Consider the following 21053-nt stretch of genomic DNA (forward strand, 5'->3'; position numbering starts at 1 on the left):
AGTCTCTTTTTTGCATGCCTATCAATTAACATGAAATCCAAAAAACCCCCTTTTGGCCACCTCTCCTTCTTACATACGATACTTAGTTTTCCCTTTTGAACCAGGTATTCCCAATAAACCATCCTTTTTTCACACAAAATCCACAAGCTCTTTTAACATTTCCCCTTTTCAAAAAACTTAAACACTTATGGAAAACATGCAATTATTCCCTCAACTTTCCAAAATTACTCACCTTTCATTTTAAAACACCCAAACTCTATAACACGGGGGTATAACCAAAACTTCCCAAACAACTCACTCAGCTGCTCTCAAAAAACTTGCCTCTCATGATCTTTCCCTTTTCATGCCCAGCGCAAAAAGCACCAATAATCCAAACCCTCCTCTCCATCCACTTTTTAGTTTTACCCAAAATCAAAAAAAGAATAGGTTTTTAGGTACATTTGGGGTTTAGGGGCAAGTCAATGGGAAAGGTTAAAATTTTTAATGGAGAAAAAAATGGAGGGAATTAAAATTTTTAGAAAATCTGGGAGTGGGGGGCACGGAAAGGAAAACCCTGAAGCGGAAGTGGATCATAGGGTGGGGGGGAGGGGGCGAAAATCCTTTTTCCTTTAAAAAATGTGTTGGGGAAAACGAGAAAAATTAAACTCGGAAAGCAAAAATTGGGGATGTTTTTTAAGGGAAAAGTGGGTTCCCAAAAATGTTGATGGGTGCGAGGCGGGGCTTTGGTTAAATTGGCGCAGGAAAGGGGGGATGTGCGGAAATGAATTTTGAGGGCAAAGGTTTGTGAGGTGGGTTTTTCCCAAATTAAATAAAGTAAGGGAAAAGAATGTTGGGAAATTTAAAAAAGCGGGTTGAAGAGCAAAAGGGTGTTTTGAAATGGTTTGGGCACATGGAGAGAATGAGTGAGGGAAGATTGACCAAGAGGATATATGTGTCGGAGGTGGAGGGAACGAGGAGAAGTGGGAGACCAAATTGGAGGTGGAAAGATGGAGTGAAAAAGATTTTGTGTGATCGGGGCCTGAACATGCAGGAGGGTGAAAGGAGGGCAAGGAATAGAGTGACTTGGATCGATGTGGTATACCGGGGTTGACGTGCTGTCAGTGGATTGAATCAGGGCATGTGAAGCGTCTGGGGTAAACCATAGAAAGCTGTGTAGGTATGTATATTTGCCTGTGTGGACGTATGTATATACATGTGTATGATATACATGTGTATGGGGATGGGTTGGGCCATTTCTTTCGTCTGTTTCCTTGCGCTACCTCGCAAACGCGGGAGACAGCGAAAAAAAAAAAATATATATCCCTGGGGATAGGGGAGAAAGAGTACTTCCCACGTATTCCCTGCGTGTCGTCGAAGGCGACTAAAAGGGGAGGGAGCGGGGGGGCTGGAAATCCACCCCTCTCTCTTTTTTTTTTTTCCCAAAAGAAGAGACAGAGAAGGGGGCCAGGTGAGGATATTCCCTCAAAGGTCCAGTCCTCTGTTCTTAACGCTACCTCGCTAATGCGGGAAATAGCGAATAGTTTGAAAAAAAAAAATTTATATATATATATATATATATATATATATATATATATATATATATATATATATATATATATATATATGTATGTATGGGAGGGTATTGATTGAGAGGGTGAAGGCATGTACAGAGCATCAGATTAGGGAAGAGCAGTGTGGTTTCAGAAGTGGTAGAGGATGTGTGGATCAGGTGTTTGCTTTGAAGAATGTATGTGAGAAATACTTAGGAAAGCAAATGGATTTGTATGTAGCATTTATGGATCTGGAGAAGGCATATGATAGAGTTGATAGAGATGCTCTGTGGAAGGTATTAAGAATATATGGTGTGGGAGGCAAGTTGTTAGAAGCAGTGAAAAGATTTTATCAAGGATGTAAGGCATGTGTACGTGTAGGAAGAGAGGAAAGTGATAGGTTCTCAGTAACTGTAGGTTTGCGGCAGGGGTGTGTGATGTCTCCGTGGTTGATTAGTTTGTTTATGGATGGGGTTGTTAGGGAGGTGAATGCAAGAGTTTTGGAAAGAGGGGCAAGTATGAAGTCTGTTGTGGATGAGAGAGCTTGGGAAGTGAGTCAGTTGTTGTTCGCTGATGATACAGCGCTGGTGGCTGATTCATGTGAGAAACTGCAGAAGCTGGTGACTGAGTTTGGTAAAGTGTGTGAAAGAAGAAAGTTAAGAGTAAATGTGAATAAGAGCAAGGTTATTAGGTGCAGTAGGGTTGAGGGTCAAGTCAATTAGGAGGTAAGTTTGAATGGAGAAAAACTAGAGGAAGTAAAGTGTATTAGATATCTGGGAGTGGATCTGGCAGCGGATGGAACCATGGAAGCGGAAGTGAATCATAGGGTGGGGGAGGGGGCGAAAATTCTGGGAGCCTTGAAGAATGTTTGGAAGTCGAGAACATTATCTTTGAAAGCAAAAATGGGTATGTTTGAAGGAATAGTGGTTCCAACAATGTTGTATGGTTGCTAGGCGTGGACTATGGATAGAGTTGTGCGCAGGAGGGTGGATGTGCTGGAAATGAGATGTTCGGGGGTAATATGTGGTGTGAGGTGGTTTGATCGAGTAAGTAATGTAAGGGTAAGAGAGATGTGTGGAAATAAAAAGAGTGTGGTTGAGAGAGCAGAAGAGGGTGTTTTGAAATGGTTTGGTCACATGGAGAGAATGAGTGAGGAAAGATTGACCAAGAGGATATATGTGTCGGAGGTGGAGGGAACGAGGAGAAGTGGGAGACCAAATTGGAGGTGGAATGATGGAGTGAAAAGATTTTGAGTGATCGGGGCCTGAACATGCAGGAGGGTAAAAGGCATGCAAGGAATAGAGTGAATTGGAACAATGTGGTATACTGGGGTTGACATGCTGTCAATGGATTGAAACAGGGCATGTGAAGCGTCTGGGGTAAACCATGGAAAGTTCTGTGGGGCCTGGATGTGGAAAGGGAGCTGTGGTTTCAGTGCATTATTAATCATGACAGCTAGAGACTAAGCATGAACGAATTTGGCCTTTGTTGTCTTTTCGTAGCGCTACCTCGCTTACATGAGGGGGGAGGATGTTGTTATTCCATGTGTGGCGGGGTGGCAATGGGAATAAGTAAAGGCAGACTATGAATTATGTAAATGGGTATATATGTATATGTCTATGTGTGTATATATATGTATACATTGAGATGTATAGGTATGTATATGTGCTGTGTGTGGATGTGTATGTATATACATGTGTATGTGGGTGGGTTGGGCCATTCTTTCGTTTGTTTCCTTGCGCTATCTCGCTAACGCGGGAGACAGCGGCAAAGCAAAATAAGTGAGAGTAAGTGAGCTTGGGAAGGAGACTCGTGTGAGGAAGTACCAGGAGAGACTGAGTACAGAATGGAAAAAGGTGAGAGCAAAGGAGGTAGGGGAGTGGGGGAGGAATGGGATGTATTTAGGGAAGCAGTGATGGCTTGTGCAAAAGATGCGTGGCATGAGAAGCATGGGAGGTGTGTTGATTAGAAAGGGTAGTGAGTGGGAGATGTATATGAGTGGGAGATGTATAAAAGAAAGAGGGAGGAGGTCAAGAGAAAGGTGCAAGAGGTGAAAAAGAGGGCAAATGAGAGTTGGGGTGAGAGAGTATCATTAAATTTTAGGGAGAATAAAAAGATGTTTTGGAAGGAGGTAAATAAAGTGCGTAAGACAAGGGAACAAATGGGAACTTCAGCGAAGGGGGTTAATGGGGAGGTGATAGCAAGTAGTGGTGATGTGAGAAGGAAATGGAGTGAGTATAGGGTGTTTTGGTCGAGGTGGTGTGCAAAGTGAGAGGGTTAGGGAAAATGATTTGGTGAACAGAGAAGAGGTAGTAAAAGCTTTACGGAAGGTGAAAGCCGGCAAGGCAGCGGGTTTGGATGGTATTGCAGTGGAATTTATTGGAAAAGGAGGTGACTGTATTGTTTACTGGTTGGTAACGTTATTTAATGTATGTTTGATTCATGGTGAGGTGCTTGAGGATTGGCGGGATGCTTGCATAGTGCCATTGTATAAAGGCAAAGGGGATAAGAGTTAGTGCTCAAATTACAGAGGTATAAGTTTGTTGAGTATTCCTGGTAAATTATATGGGAGGGTATTGATTGAGAAGGTGAAGGCATGTACAGAGCATCAGATTGGGGAAGAGCAGTGTGGTTTCAGAAGTGGTAGAGGATGTGTGGATCAGGTGTTTGCTTTGAAGAATGTATGTGAGAAATACTTAGAAAAGCAAATGGATTTGTATGTAGCATTTATGGATCTGGAGAAGGCATATGATAGAGTTGATAGAGATGCTCTGTGGAAGGTGTTAAGAATATATGGTGTGGGAGGCAAGTTGTTAGAAGCAGTGAAAAGTTTTTATCAAGAATGTAAGGCATGTGTACATGTAGGAAGAGAGGAAAGTGATTGGTTCTCAGTGAATGTAGGTTTGTGGCAGGGGTGTGTGATGTCTCCATGGTTGTTTAATTTGTTTATGGATGGGGTTGTTAGGGAGGTGAATGCAAGAGTTTTGGAAAGAGGGGCAAGTATGCAGTCTGTTGTGGATGAGAGAGCTTAGGAAGTGAGTCAGTTGTTCGCTGATGATACAGTGCTGGTGGCTGATTCATGTGAGAAACTGCAGAAGCTGGTGACTGAGTTTGGTAAAGTGTGTGAAACAAGAAAGTTGAGAGTAAATAAGAATAAGAGTAAGGTTATTAGGTACAGTAGGGTTTAGGGTCAAGTAAATTGGGAGGTAAGTTTGAATGGAGAAAAACTGGAGGAAGTGAAGTGTTTTAGATATCTAGGAGTGGATTTGTCAGCGGATGGAACCATGGAAGCAGAAGTGAATCATAGAGTGGGGGAGGGGGTGAAAATTCTGGGAGCCTTGAAGAATGTGTGGAAGTCGAGAACATTATCTCGGAAAGCAAAGATGGGTATGTTTGAAGGATTAGTAGTTCCAACAATGTTGTATGGTTGCAAGGCGTGGGCTGTGTATAGAGTTGTGCGCAGGGGGGTGGATTTGCTGGAAATGAGATGTCTGAGGACAATATGTTGTGTGATTTGGTGTGATCGAGTAAGTAATGATTGGGTAAGAGAGATGTGTGGTAATAAAAAGAGTGTGGTTGAGAGAGCAGAAGAGGGTGTTTTGAAATGGTTTGGTCACATGGAGAGAATGAGTGAGAAAAGATTGACCAAGAGGATATATGTGTCAGAGGTGGAGGGAACGAGGAGAAGTGGGAGACCAAATTGGAGGTGGAAAGATGGAGTGAAAAAGATTTACAGTGATCAGGGCCTGAGCATGCAGGAGGTTGAAAGCCGTGCAAGGAATAGAGTGAATTGGAATGATGTGGTATACTGGGGGCGATGTGTTGTCAATGGATTGAACCAGGGCATGTGAAGTGTCTGGGGTAAACCATGAGAAGTTCTGTGGGGCCTAGATGTGGAAAGGGAGCTGTGGTTTCGGTGCATTATTACATGACAGCTAGAGACTGAGTGTGAACGAATGTGGCCTTTGTTGTCTTTTCCTAGTGCTACCTCGTACACATGAGGCGGGGAGGGTGTTGTTACTCCATATGTGATGAGGTGGGGATGGGAATGAATAAAGGCAGACAGTATGAGTTATGTACATGGGTATATATGTATATGTCTGTGTGTGCATATATATGTATACATTGAGATGTATAGGTATGTATATGTGCTGTGTGTGTACGTGTATGTATATACATGTGTATGTGGGCGGGTTGGGCCATTCTTTTGTCTGTTTCCTTGCGCTACCTCGCTAACGTGGGAGACAGCGACAAAGCAAAATAATTATAATAAATAATTCTTGAAAAGAAGCACCTAATCCACACTTCCTCTACCACTTCTGAAACCACACTGCTCTTCCCCAATCTGATGCTCTGTACATGCCTTCACCCTCTCAATCAATACCCTCCCATATGATTTCCCAGGAATACTCAACAAACTTATACCTCTGTAATTTGAGAACTCAATTTTATCCCCTTTGCCTTTGTACAGTGGCACTATGCAAGCATTCTGCCAATCCTCGGGGACCTCACCATGAGTCGTACATACATTAAATAACCTCACTAACCAGTCAACAACACAGTCACCCCCTTTTTTAATAAAGTCCACTGCAATACCATCCAAACCTGCTGCCTTGCTGGCTTTCATCTTCTGCAAAGCTTTTACTACCTCTTCTCTGTTTACCAAATCATTCTTCCAAACCCGCTCACTTTGCACACCACCTCGACCAAAACATCCTATATCTGCCACTCTATCATCAAACACATTCAACAAACCTTCAAAATACTCTTTCCATGTCCTTCTCACATCACCACAACTTGTTTTCATCTCCCCATTATCCCCCTTCACTGAAGTTCCCATTTGTTCCCTTGTCATACGCACTTTATTTACCTCCTTCCAAAACATTTTTTTACTCTCCCTAAAATTTAATGATACTCTTTCACCCCAACTCTCATTTGCCCTCTTTTTCGCCTCTTGTACCTTTCTCTTGACCTCCTGCCTCTTTCTTTTATATATCTCCCACTCATTTGCGTTATTTCCTTGCGAAAAATTGTCCAAATGCCTCTCTCTTCTCTTTCACTAATAATCTTACTTCTTCATCCCACCACTCACAACTGTTTCTATTCTGCCCACCTCCCACGCTTCTCATGCCACACGCATCTTTTGTGTAAGCCATCAGTGCTTCCCTAAATACATCCCATTCCTCCCCCACTCCCCTTATTTCCTTTGTTCTCACCTTTTTCCATTCTGTACTCAGTCTCTCCTGGTATTTCCTCACACAAATCTCCTTCCGAAGCTCACTTACTCTCACCACTTTTTTCACCCCAACATTCTCTCTTCCTTTCTGAAAACTTTTACAAATCTTCACCTTCGCCTCCCAAGATAATGATCAGACATCCCTCCAGTTGCACCTCTCAGCACTTTAACATCCAAAAGTCTCTCTTTTGCATGCCTATCAATTAACATGAAATCCAATAACGCTCCTTGGCCATCTCTCCTTCTTACATACGTATACTTATGTATATCTCTCTTTTTGAACCAGGTATTCCCAATCACCAGTCCTTTTTCAGCACATAAATCCACAAGCTCTTTATCATTTCCATTTACAACACTGAACACTCCATGTACAGCAATTATTCCCTCAACTGCCACATTACTCACCTTTGCATTCAAATCACCCATCACTATAACACGGTTGTATATCAAAGCTACTAACACACTCACTCAGCTGCTCTCAAAACACTTGCCTCTCATGATCTTTCTTCTCATGCCCAGCTGCATATGCACCAATAATCACCCATCTCTCTCCATCCACTTTTAGTTTTACCCATATCAATCTAGAATAGGTTATTAGGTACAGTAGGGTTGAGGGTCAAGTCAATTGGGAGGTAAGTTTGAATGGAGAAAAACTGGAGGAAGTAAAGTGTTTTAGATATCTGGGAGTGGATGTGGCAGCGGATGGAACCATGGAAGCGGAAGTGGATCATAGGGTGGGGGAGGGGGCGAAAATCCTGGTTGCCTTGAAGAATGTGTGGAAGTCGAGAACATTATCTCGGAAAGCAAAAATGGGTATGTTTGAAGGAATAGTGGTTCCAACAATGTTGTATGGCTGCGAGGCGTGGGCTTTGGATAGAGTTGTGCGCAGGAGGGTGGATGTGCTGGAAATGAGATGTTTGAGGACAATGTGTGGTGTGAGGTGGTTTGACCGAGTAAGTAACGTAAGGGTAAGAGAGATGTGTGGAAATAAAAAGAGCGTGGTTGAGAGAGCAGAAGAGGGTGTTTTGAAATGGTTTGGGCACATGGAGAGAATGAGTGAGGAAAGATTGACCAAGAGGATATATGTGTCGGAGGTGGAGGGAACGAGGAGAAGTGGGAGACCAAATTGGAGGTGGAAAGATGAAGTGAAAAAGATTTTGTGTGATCGGGGCCTGAACATGCAGGAGGGTGAAAGGAGGGCAAGGAATAGAGTGAATTGGTGCGATGTGGTATACCGGGGTTGACATGCTGTCAGTGGATTGAATCAGGGCATGTGAAGCGTCTGGGGTAAACCATGGAAAGCTGTGTAGGTATGTATATTTGCGTGTGTGTACGTATTCGTGTGCATGTGTGTGGGGGTGGGTTGGGCCATTTCTTTCATCTGTTTCCTTGCGCTACCTCGCAAATGCGGGAGACAGCGACAAAGCAAAAAAAAAAATATATATATATATATATATATATATATATATATATATATATATATATTGTTATATATATATGTTGTATGGTTGCGAGGCGTGGGCTATGGATAGAGTTGTGCGCAGGAGGATGGATGTGCTGGAAATGAGATGTTTGAGGACAATGTGTGGTGTGAGGTGGTTTGATCGAGTGAGTAACGTAAGGGTAAGAGAGATGTGTGGAAATAAAAAGAGCGTGGTTGAGAGAGCAGAAGAGGGTGTTTTGAAGTGGTTTGGGCACATGGAGAGGATGAGTGAGGAAAGATTGACCAAGAGGATATATGTGTCGGAGGTGGAGGGAGCAAGGAGAAGAGGGAGACCAAATTGGAGGTGGAAAGATGGAGTGAAAAAGATTTTGTGTGATCAGGGCCTGAACATGCAGGAGGGTGAAAGGAGGGCAAGGAATAGAGTGAATTGGAGCGATGTGGTATACCGGGGTTGACGTGCTGTCAGTGGATTGAATCAGGGCATGTGAGGGGTCTGGGTAAACCATGGAAAGCTGTGTAGGTATCTATATTTGCTTGTGTGGACGTATGTATATACATGTGTATGGGGGGGGGGGTTGGGCCATTTCTTTCGTCTGTTTCCTTGCGCTACCTCGCAAACGCGGGAGACAGCGACAAAGTATAATAAAAAAAAGATAATATATATATATATATATATATATATATATATATATATATATATATATATATATATATATGTATATATATATATATGTGATATGATAGAGTTGATAGAGGTGCTCTGTGGAAGGTACTAAGAATATATGGTGTGGGAGGCAAGTTGTTAGAAGCAGTGAAAAGTTTTTATCGAGGATGTAAGGCATGTGTACGTGTAGGAAGAGAGGAAAATGATTGGTTCTCAGTGAATATAGGTTTGCGGCAGGGGTGTGTGATGTCTCCATGGTTGTTTAATTTGTTTATGGATGGGGTTGTTAGGGAGGTGAATGCAAGAGTTTTGGAAAGAGGGACAAGCATGCTGTCTGTTGGGGATGAGAGAGCTTGGGAAGTGAGTCAGTTGTTGTTCGCTGATGATACAGCGCTGGTGGCTGATTCATGTGAGAAACTGCAGAAGCTGGTGACTGAGTTTGGTAAAGTGTGTGAAAGAAGAAAGTTAAGAGTAAATGTGAATAAGAGCAAGGTTATTAGGTACAGTAGGGTTGAGGGTCAAGTCAATTGGGAGGTAAGTTTGAATGGAGAAAAACTGGAGGAAGTAAAGTGTTTTAGATATCTGGGAGTGGATCTGGTGGCGGATGGAACCATGGAAGCGGAAGTAAATCATAGGGTGGGGGAGGGGGCGAAAATCCTGGGAGCCTTGAAGAATGTGTGGAAGTCGAGAACATTATCTTTGAAAGCAAAAATGGGTATGTTTGAAGGAATAGTGGTTCCAACAATGCTGTATGGTTGCGAGGTGTGGGCTTTGGATAGAGTTGTGCGGAGGAGGGTGGATGTGCTGGAAATGAGATGTTTGAGGACAATGTGTGGTGTGAGGTGGTTTCATCGAGTAAGTAACGTAAGGGTAAGAGAGATATGTGGGAATAAAAAGAGCGTGGTTGAGAGAGCAGAATAGGGTGTTTTGAAATGGTTTGGGCACATGGAGAGAATGAGTGAGGAAAGATTGACCAAGAGGATATATGTGTTGGAGGTGGAGGGAGCAAGGAGAAGTGGGAGACCAAATTGGAGGTGGAAAGATGGAGTGAAAAAGATTTTGAGTGATCGGGGCCTGAACATGCAGGAGGGTGAAAGGCGGGCAAGGAATAGAGTGAATTGGATCAATGTGGTATACTGGGGTCGACGTGCTGTCAGTGGATTGAATCAGGGCATGTGAAGCGTCTGGGGTAAACTATGGAAAGTTCTGTGGGGCCTGGATGTGGAAAGGGAGCTATGTTTTTTGTGCATTATTGCATGACAGCTGGAGACTGAGTGTGATCGAATGGGGCCTTTGTTGTCTTTTCCTGGCGCTGCTTCACGCACTTGAGGGGGGATATGTGTGTACGTTGGGATGTGTGGGTGTGTATGTTTGCGTGTGTGGACGTGTGTGTGTGTGTGTGTGTGTGTGCATGTGTGTGGGGGTGGTTTGGGCCATTTCTTTCATCTGTTTCCTTGTGCTACCTCGCAAGCACGGGAGACAGCAACAAAGCAAAATAATAAATATGATAATGATAATAATATATATATATGTATATGGTGTAGTAGGGGAGTGGCTTTAGAAGTGTTAGAGGATGTGTGAGTCAGGTGTTTGCTTTGAAGATTTTTTTTTTTTTTTTTGCCGCAGTCTCCCGCGTTTGCGAGGTAGCGCAAGGAAACAGACGAAAGAAATGGCCCAACCCACCCCCATATACATGTATATACATACGTCCACACACGCAAATATACATACCTACACAGCTTTCCATGGTTTACCCCAGACGCTTCACATGCCTTGATTCAATCCACTGACAGCACATCAACCCCGGTATACCACATTGCTCCAATTCACTCTATTCCTTGCCCTCCTTTTGCCCTCCTGCATGTTCAGGCCCCGATCACACAAAATCTTTTTCACTCCATCTTTCCACCTCCAATTTGGTCTCCCTCTTCTCCTCGTTCCCTCCATCTCCGACACATACATCCTCTTGGTCAATCTTTCCTCACTCATTCTCCATGTGCCTAAACCATTTCAAAACACCCTCTTCTGCTCTCTCAACCACGCTCTTTTTATTTCCACACATCTCTCTTACCCTTACGTTACTTACTCGATCAAACCACCTCACACCACACATTGTCCTCAAACATCTCATTTCCAGCACATCCATCCTCCTGCGCACAACTCTATCCATAGCCCACGCCTTGCAACCATACAACATTGTTGGAACCACTATTCCTTCAAACATACCCATTTTTGCTTTCCGAGATAATGTTCTCGACTTCCACACATTCTTCAAGGCTCCCAGAATTTTCGCCCCCTCCCCCACCCTATGATCCACTTCCGCTTCCATGGTTCCATCCGCTGCCAGATCCACTCCCAGATATCTAAAACACTTTACTTCCTCCAGTTTTTCTCCATTCAAACTCACCTCCCAATTGACTTGACCCTCAACCCTACTGTACCTAATAACCTTGCTCTTATTCACATTTACTCTTAACTTTCTTCTTTCACACACTTTACCAAACTCAGTCACCAGCTTCTGCAGTTTCTCACATGAATCAGCCACCAGCGCTGTATCATCAGCGAACAACAACTGACTCACTTCCCAAGCTCTCTCATCCCCAACAGACTTCATACTTGCCCCTCTTTCCAAAACTCTTGCATTCACCTCCCTAACAACCCCATCCATAAAGAAATTAAACAACCATGGAGACATCACACACCCCTGCCGCAAACCTACATTCACTGAGAACCAATCACTTTCCTCTCTTCCTACACGTACACATGCCTTACATCCTCGATAAAAACTTTTCACTGCTTCTAACAACTTGCCTCCCACACCATATATTCTTAATACCTTCCACAGAGCATCTCTATCAACTCTATCATATGCCTTCTCCAGATCCATAAATGCTACATACAAATCCATTTGCTTTTCTAAGTATTTCTCACATACATTCTTCAAAGCAAACACCTGATCCACACATCCTCTACCACTTCTGAAACCACACTGCTCTTCCCCAATCTGATGCTCTGTACATGCCTTCACCCTCTCAATCAATACCCTCCTATATAATTTACCAGGAATACTCAACAAACTTATACCTCTGTAATTTGAGCACTCACTCTTATCCCCTTTGCCTTTGTACAATGGCACTATGCACGCATTCCGCTAATCCTCCGGCACCTCACCATGAGTCATACATACATTAAATAACCTTACCAACCATTCAACAATACAGTCACCCCCTTTTTTAATAAATTCCACTGCAATACCATCCAAACCTGCTGCCTTGCCGGCTTTCATCTTCCGCAAAGCTTTTACTACCTCTTCTCTGTTTACCAAATCATTTTCCCTAACCCTCTCACTTTGCACACCACCTCAACCAAAACACCCTATATATGCCACTCTATCATCAAACACATTCAACAAACCTTCAAAATACTCACTCCATCTCCTTCTCACATCACCACTACTTGTTATCAACTCCCCATTTGCGCCCTTCACTGAAGTTCCCATTTGCTCCCTTGTCTTACGCACTTTATTTACCTCCTTCCAAAACATCTTTTTATTCTCCCTAAAATTTAATGATACTCTCTCACCCCAACTCTCATTTGCCCTTTTTTTCACCTCTTGCACCTTTCTCTTGACCTCCTGTCTCTTTCTTTTATACATCTCCCACTCAATTGCATTTTTTTCCTGCAAAAATCGTCCAAATGCCTCTCTCTTCTCTCTCACTAATGCTCTTACTTCTTCATCCCACCACTCACTACCTTTTCTAATCAACCCACCTCCCACTCTTCTCATGCCACAAGCATCTTTTGCGCAATCCATCACTGATTCCCTAAATACATCCCATTCCCCCCCACTCCCCTTACTTCCATTGTTCTCACCTTTTTCCATTCTGTACTCAGTCTCTCCTGGTACTTCCTCACACAAGTCTCCTTCCCAAGCTCACTTACTCTCACCACCCTCTTCACCCCAACATTCACTCTTCTTTTCTGAAAACCCATACAAATCTTCACCTTAGCCTCCACAAGATAATGATCAGACATCCCTCCAGTTGCACCCCTCAGCACATTGACATCCAAAAGTCTCTCTTTCGCGCGCCTGTCAATTAACACGTAATCCAATAACGCTCTCTGGCCATCTCTCCTACTTACATAAGTATACTTATGTATATCTCGCTTTTTAAACCAGGTATTCCCAATCATCAGTCCTTTTTCAGCACATAAATCTACAAGCTCTTCACCATTTCCATTTACAACACTGAACACCCCATGTATACCAATTATTCCCTCAACTGCCACATTACTCACCTTTGCATTCAAATCACCCATCACTATAACCCAGTGTCATGCATCAAAACCACTAACACACTCATTCAGCTGCTCCCAAAACACTTGCCTCTCATGATCTTTCTTCTCATGCCCAGGTGCATATGCACCAATAATCACCCATCTCTCTCCATCAACTTTCAGTTTTACCCATATTAATCGAGAATTTACTTTCTTACATTCTATCACATACTCCCACAACTCCTGTTTCAGGAGTACTGCTACTCCTTCCCTTGCTCTTGTCCTCTTTGAAGAATACCTCTGAGAAATACTTAGAAAAACAAATGGATTTGTATATAGCATATATGGATCTGGAGAAGGCATATGATATAGTTTATAAAGATGCTCTCTGGAAGGTATTAAGAGTATATAGTGTGTGAGGTAAGTTGCTAGAAGCCGTGAATTTTTTTATCGAGGATATAAAGCATGTGAATGAGTAGGAAGAGAGGAAAGTGATTGGTTCCCTGTGAAAGTCGGTTTATGGCAGGGGTGTGTGATGTCCCCATGGTTGTTTGATTTGTTAATGGATGGGGTTGTTAGGGAGGTGAATGCAAGAGTTTTGGAGAGAGGGGGAAGTATGCAGTCTGTTGTTGATGAGAGGGCTTGGGAAGTGGGTCAGTTGTTGTTTGCTGATGTTACAGGACTGGTGGCTGATTCATGTGAGAAACTGCAGAAGCTGGTAACTGAGTTTGATAAAGTGTGTGAAAGAAGAAAACTGAGAGTAAATGTGAATAAGAGCAAGGTTATTAGTTTCAGTAGGGTTGAGGTGCAAGTCAATTTTGAGTTAAGTTTGAATGGAGAAAAACTGGAGGAAGTGATTCGGGTGAGAAACTGCAGAAGCTGGTGACTGAGTTTGGTAAAGTGTGTGAAAGAAGAAAGCTGAGAGTAATTGTGAATAAGAAAGGTTATTTAGTTCAGTAGGATTGAGGGACAAGTCAGATGGGAGGTAAGTTTGAATGGAGAAAAATAGATGGAGTGAAGTGTTTTAGATATCTGGGAGTGGATTTAGCAGCGGATGGAACCATAGAAGTAGAAGTGAGTCACAGGGTGGGGGAGGGGGCGAAGGTTCTGGGAGCATTGAAGAATGTGTGGAAGGTGAGAACATTAGCTTAGAGAGCAAAACTGGGTATGTTTGAAGGAATAGTGGTTCCAACAATGTTATCTGGTTGCGAGGCATGGGCTATAGATAGGGTTGTGCGCAGGAGGGTGGATGTGTTGAAAATGAGATGTTTGAGGACAATATGTGGGTGGTATGAGGTGGTTTGATTGAGTAAGTAATGAAAGGGTAAGAGAGATGTGTGGTAATAAAAAGAGCATAGTTTAGAGAGCAGAAGAGGGTGTTTTGAATAGGTTTGGTCACATGGAGAGAATGAGTGAGGAAAGATTGACAAAGAGGATATATATATGTCAGAGGTGGAGGGAACGAGGAGAAGTGGGAGACCAAATTGGATGTGGAAGGATGGAGTGGAAAAGATTTTGAGTGCTCTGGGCCTGAACATGCAGGAGGTTCACCTTCCTGCATGTTCATGTAAGGAATAGAGTGAATTGGAATGATGTGGTATTCTGGGTTGGACGTGCTGTCAGTGGATTGAACCAGGGCATGTGAAGCATGTGGGGTAAACCATGGAAAGTTTTGTGGGACCTGGATGTGGAAAGGGAGCTGTTTCATTGCATTACACATGACTGGTATAGACTGAGTTTGAATGAATGTGACCTTTGTTGTCTTTTCCTAGAACTACCTTGCGTACGCTGTGTGTGTGTGTGTGTGTGTGTGTGTGTGTGTGTGTGTGTGTATGTGTGTGTGTGTGTGTTTGTGCCATTTCACGTGTGATAGGGTCGCGACGGGAATGGATGAAGGCAGCAAGTATGAATATATACATGTAATATGTATGTCGTATGTATATGTATGTATGTGTTGAAATGTAAATGTCTGTATATGTGAGTGTGTGGGCTAGTGTGCATATACATGTGAGTGCGAGTGGGTTGAGCCATTCTTTCATCAGTTTCCTCACGCTACCTCGCTGATGCGGGAGATAGCGACAAAGTATATTAGAACAGCATTGTAGAATACGCAAGTATGTCTTGTAAGTCTTAGAAACTAGATCAGCAACTGTGGGTCAGAAGTATGGTTGTTTTAGTTGCTGTAGTGAAGTATTTTATACTGAAATAGGAGAGTGAATGCCATTTGTTTTCCCAAGTGACTGTTTGATTTGTTTGATGAATAAGTGTGAAGTGTGAAAGGGATTTTCTCCTTATTGCAGTAAACATGAGAAGATTATGTATGGGTGTGAATGATATAGGGTTGCATACATTAGATTCATCCCATGTAAATGAGAATCAGATTGAATTTAAAAGGCTTATAGGTAGATTGCATTGTGGTTTTAGTCATATTACTCTAGTATAGCTCTCATTTTATTGTAATTCCTGCCAGTTTATGAATTATGTGTGTTTGATGTAGTTTTGCTGTAATACTGCCTTTATTCTTATTCGATTACATATTAAGTAAAAACTGAAACTTTATTTTGATGTTATAATCCTCTTCCTTAAATATCTCAAAACATTTTTCATATTTATGGCTATAGGGTTTGAATTTATCAGTATAGAGTTCTCTACTGTAGTAACTTGAATATGCCCATTTAACCTTGACTTTTTATATATATTTATGTATCGATTTGGTTTAAGCTTTCTTGTGAAGAATACTTTTTCTGTGTTTCCCCTTCCAGTATATCCATAGCTTCAACCCTGCTCGATAAAAGCTTATCATCACAGTAATATGTCTTTATATTTCCCCTCTTCTTATATAGCACTAATATTGTTTCTTAACTCAGGTAGCCCTTGGAGAAACATCTCCATCCAGTCTGTTTGAGGGTTTCTTTGAACGCATTGTGAGCAAACCAAGATACTGTCTTGCATTTTGTAATGAAGACTGGTTAAGTAGAACGGATGTGTTCAACGGAAAAGATGAAAATGGTAAGAAATAAAGAAGGCAAGACCATATTTTTTCTCTTATGTGGATTATAGATATTTTGGTTTTTGTAATTTATTTTGTAAAAAGTTGAGAAGATCAATTTCACATAAAAGCAATTCATTAAATGTGGGATAACTTGAGGAAGAATATTTTATGGTACCTTCCATGATTGATAACTTACTTAACTTATACCAGTCAGTACATCTACCTTTCCATGTGTCTCAATATACACATCACTTAGTTAGAAATACATATTTTTCTCATACATATTCGCCATTTCCCCACGCTAGCGAGACAGCATCATGAACAGCTGACAGCCTTAGAGAGTAAAATCCTCACTTGACTCCCTTCTCTGTTCGTTCTTTTGGAAGGTTAGAAAGGAATGAAGGATTTCCAGCCTCCACTCAAACCCCTTTTAGTTGCCTTCTACAAGAAGAAGTTGAATTCATGGGTAATACTTTTTCTCCCCATCCCTCCAATATGGTCTTACAGTTCTCCTTGTTCCCTCCATGTCTGACATATATGTCCTCTTTGTCAACCTTTTCTCACACATTTTTTCCATATGTCCAAACCATGAAGGTGAGCAAATATGTGTATATGTATGTGTATTTATTTGTTTTATTTATTGTACTTGAACTCCATCTTTCATGTCAGCAAGGTAGCGCCAGGAAAAATCGAAGATTGGCCCATCCACTCATATACACACAAATTATATTTATTTGTTTTATTGATTATTCTTTGTTGCTACCTCCCACGTTAGTGAGGTAACGCAAGGAAACAGACGAAAGAATGGCTCAACCCACCCACATGCAGAGAAGAGGTAGTGAAAGCTTTGTGGAAGATGAAAGTCGGCAAGGTGGCAGGTTTGGATGGTATTGCAGTGGGACTTATTAAAATAAGGGGGTGACTGTAGTTGATTGGTTGGTGTGGACATTCAGTGTATGTATGGTTCATGGTGAAGTGCCTGAGGATTGGCAGAATGAATGCATAGTGCCATTGTACATAGCCAAAGGAGATAAAGGTGAGTGTTCAACTTACAGTGGTATAAATTTGTTTAGTATTCGTGGGAAATTATATGGGAAGGTATTGATTAAGAGGGTGAAGGCATGTACAGAGCATCAGATTGGGGAAGAGCAGTGTGGTTTCAGAAGTGGTAGAAGATATGTGGATCAGGTATTTGCTTTGAAGAATGTATGTGAGAAATACTTAGAAGAACAGATGGATTTGGATGTAGTATTTATGGATCTGGAGAAGACATATGATGGAGTTGATAGAGATGCTGTGTAGAAGGTATTAAGAATATATGGTGTGGTAGGTATGTTGCCAGAAGCAGGGAAAATTTTTTATCGAGGATGTAAGGCATGTGTATGAATAGGAAGAGAGGAAAGTGATTGGTTCCCAGTGAATGTTGGTTTGTGGCAGGGGTGCCTGATGTCTCCATGGTTGTTTGATTTGTTTATGGATGGGGTTGTTAGGGAGGTGAATGCAAGAGTTTTGGAGAGGGAGGGCAAGTTTGCTGTCTGTTTTGGATGAGACGGCTTGGGAATTAAGTCAGTTGTTGTTCGCTGATGATACAGCGCTGGTGGCTGATTCGTGTGAGAAACTGCACAAGTTGGTGACTGAGTTTGGTAAAGTGTGTGAAAGAAGAAAACAGAGTAAATGTGAATAAGAGCAAAGCTATTAGGCACAGTTGGGTTGAGGGACAAGTCAATTGGGAGGTAAGTTTGAATGGAGAAAAACTGGAGGAAGTGAAGTGTTTTAGATATATGGTAGTGGATTTGGCAGTGGATGGAACCATGGAAGCGGAAGTGAGCCACAGGTTGGGGAAGGGGGCAAAGGTTCTGGAAGCGTTGAAGAATGTGCGGAAGGCAAGAACATTATCTCAGAGAGCAAAAGTAGGTATATTTGAAGGAATAGTGGTTCCAACAATGTTATATTGTTGTGAGGCATGGGCTATAAATAGGGTTGTGCAGAGAAGAGTGAATGTGTTGGAAAGGAGATGTTTGAGGACAATATGTGGCGTGAGGTGGTTTGATCGAGTAAGTAATGAAAGGGTAAGAGAGATGTGTGGTAATAAAAAGAGTGTGGTTGAGAGAGTGGAAGAGGGTGTATTGAAATGGTTTGGTCACATGGAGAGAATGAGTGAGGAAAGATTGACAAAGAGGATATGTGTCAGAGGTGGAGGGAATGAGAAGTGGGAGACCAAATTTGAGGTGGAAAGATGGAGTGAAAAAGATTTTGAGCGATCAGGGCCAGAACATACAGGAGGGTTGAAAAGCGTGCAAGGAATAGAGTGAATTGGAACAATGTGGTATACCAGGGTCAATATGCTGTCAATGGATTGAACCAGGGCATGTTAAGCATCTGGGGTAAACCATGGAAAGTTTTGTGGGGCCTAGATGTGGAAAGGGAGCTGTGGTTTCGGTGCATTACACATGACAGCTAGAGACTGAATATGAACGAATGTGGCCTTTGTTATCTTTTCCTAGTGGTACCGTGCATACATGGGGGGGTAGGGGGTGCTATTTCATGTGTGGTGGGGTGGCGGCGAGAAAGGATGAAGGCAATGTGTATGAATATGTACATGAGGATAGGGGAGAAAGAATACTTACCCTGTGTTCCCTGGGTGTTATAGAAGGCAACTATAAGGGGAGGGAGTGGGGGGCTGGAAATCCTCCCCTTTCGTTTTTAATTTTCCAAAAGAAGGACCTGAGAAGGGGGCTGAGGATATTCCCTTAAAGGCTCAGTCCTCCGTTCTTAACACTACCTTGTGAATGCAGGAAATGGCGAACAGTATATATATATATATATATATATATATATATATATATATATATTTTTTTTTTTTTTCATACTATTCGCCATTTCCCGCATTAGCGAGGTAGCGTTAAGAACAGAGGACTGGGCCTTTGAGGGAATATCCTCATATGGCCCCCTTCTCTGTTCCTTCTTTTGGAAAATTTAAAAAAAAAATGAGAGGGGAGGAATTCCAGCCCCCCGCTCCCTTCCCTTTTAGTCGCCTTCTACGACATATATATATTTTAAAAAAAAAATATATATATATATATATATATATATATATATATATATATATATATATATATATATATATATATATATATATATTTTTTTTTTTTCAAACTATTCGCCATTTCCCGCATTAGCAAGGTAGCGTTAAGAACAGAGGACTGGGCCTTTAAGGGAATACCCTCACCTGGCCAAATTCTCTGTTCCTTCCTTTGGAAAATTAAAGCTTGTTGCGAGCAAGATTCCACCGACACACGATCCTAAAAGCTTGTATTCACGTCCTTTTCCAACCCTGCCTCAAACCCTTCAACAAGTCGGCTCGTATGACACCCGCAAACGCTTCTGCCAACTGTAAGCGTGGCAGAGTTTAAGTATCTTTAAGGGGATTTAAATCTCGCATCTCTCGGGAGGTCTGTGTGTGTGTGTGTGTGTGTGTGTGTGTGTGTGTGTGTGTGTGTATGTGAGGCATGGGCTGGATGGGCCACTGCAAGGGCGTGGGAGTGGGTGGGGATGGGCTGGAGTGGCGTGAGGCCGAGTCAGGCAAGGGGTCGGGTGGGTGATGTCACACAGAGAGAGGCACAGGCAATCCCTCCTCACCACAGCCGAGCACAGATGTTGTCCCCACCACCACCACCACTTGGTGAGGGGTGATGACACCCTGGAACCCCCGTGCACCTCTCCCTCACTCCCCCCCCACCTCACATGAACCCTCCAAATGCCACAGAATTCCGTTTTTTTTTACTCACGGTTTAGTCGGCGACATATAGCTTTATGTCCGGCCACCTCCAAACTCCAAATGCTCTACCTTCGCACTCGACCAGAGGGTACGCACCGGACACCACGGAGAAATTAACCATCCGAAATCTTCAAAGGCCCTCCAAACACCTTGGAGTCACCTCGGTGAAGTCTGCGATTCCCAGGATACGGAGCTGGGTGGGTTAGCTGGTCGACCAAGCTGTTGGAAAGCAGCTGTTCGCAGGCCCACACAGCCTGGATGGACTGGTACACCTTGTAAACACTTGCCGTACATCCCATAGAGACTTCTCAGGACGACAAGCGAGGTGTTGAAGAGTCTTGGGCGCTCCTAAAGTTTCAGGTGTTCCCTGCTCTCGTGGACATCATCCCTGCTGATTTTAGCGGTAGTGTTTCACAGCATCTTCCACATCTGCCGTGCCGGTAGGGAATTACTTCCGAGCGTAGGTTAGGGATTATATCTGATGATATACCTCTCACGTATGCGCTCTTGGGATTAGAACTTCAGTGAATTCCGCCGTTCCCAGTGATTCAGATCCCTTACCACGTTAATACTGGCCGTGAAAGATCTCTTGGAACATATTCTAATCCCTGTAATTCCGCCCACCTTGTGGTATGATGTCAACACAGCAGTATTGTATTTGTGAGAGAAGAAGGGGGCTTGAAGAGTGCCATTACTGGTTTTTCCCTCCCTTGAAACTCCGCAGGATCCACTCTACCATCCCTCTGGAAGGGGCAACTGTTGTTTCGTTGTGTTCATTGACGTGCGTAAGGTCTTCATACAATATAAATCTCGTGGTTTTTCAAGGTCTTCTGTCAGTGTATGATGGCGACTTTGTCTGTCTGGAAGTCTGTACAAGATCTCTTCAACCTCCCCTTACTGCAAGAACTGAGACTTATCCCAACTGACACATGTTGTTCCCAGTGGCTCAATGGAAAGACTCTTTGTTTTCGTCTCTTTGAAGCCTTACACCGTCCTCTATTGAGGAAATATTCACGCGTATTCCAGTAACAGCTGGAATGGGTGATAGGAAACTGTCACTTGCGTTTGCGTGAATGAGAAACACGGGGATGAGAAACAGGAAAGGAGAAAGCAAAGGTCCTTGGGAAGGACA

The 21053-nt window shown here is 42.7% G+C and overlaps 1 protein-coding gene across 1 annotated transcript in view; it reads left to right on the forward strand.

The window, feature by feature from the left end:
* LOC139767138 (uncharacterized) overlaps window positions 1-21053 on the forward strand; it is a 142446-nt gene that overhangs the window by 27356 nt on the left and 94037 nt on the right. The window contains exon 3 of the mRNA XM_071696162.1: window positions 16019-16160. Coding sequence (XP_071552263.1) covers window positions 16019-16160 — 142 coding nt within the window. The remainder of the gene's footprint in view (window positions 1-16018; window positions 16161-21053) is intronic.

The sequence above is a fragment of the Panulirus ornatus genome, chromosome 59, assembly GCF_036320965.1.
Source record: "Panulirus ornatus isolate Po-2019 chromosome 59, ASM3632096v1, whole genome shotgun sequence".
Taxonomy (NCBI): domain Eukaryota; kingdom Metazoa; phylum Arthropoda; class Malacostraca; order Decapoda; family Palinuridae; genus Panulirus; species Panulirus ornatus.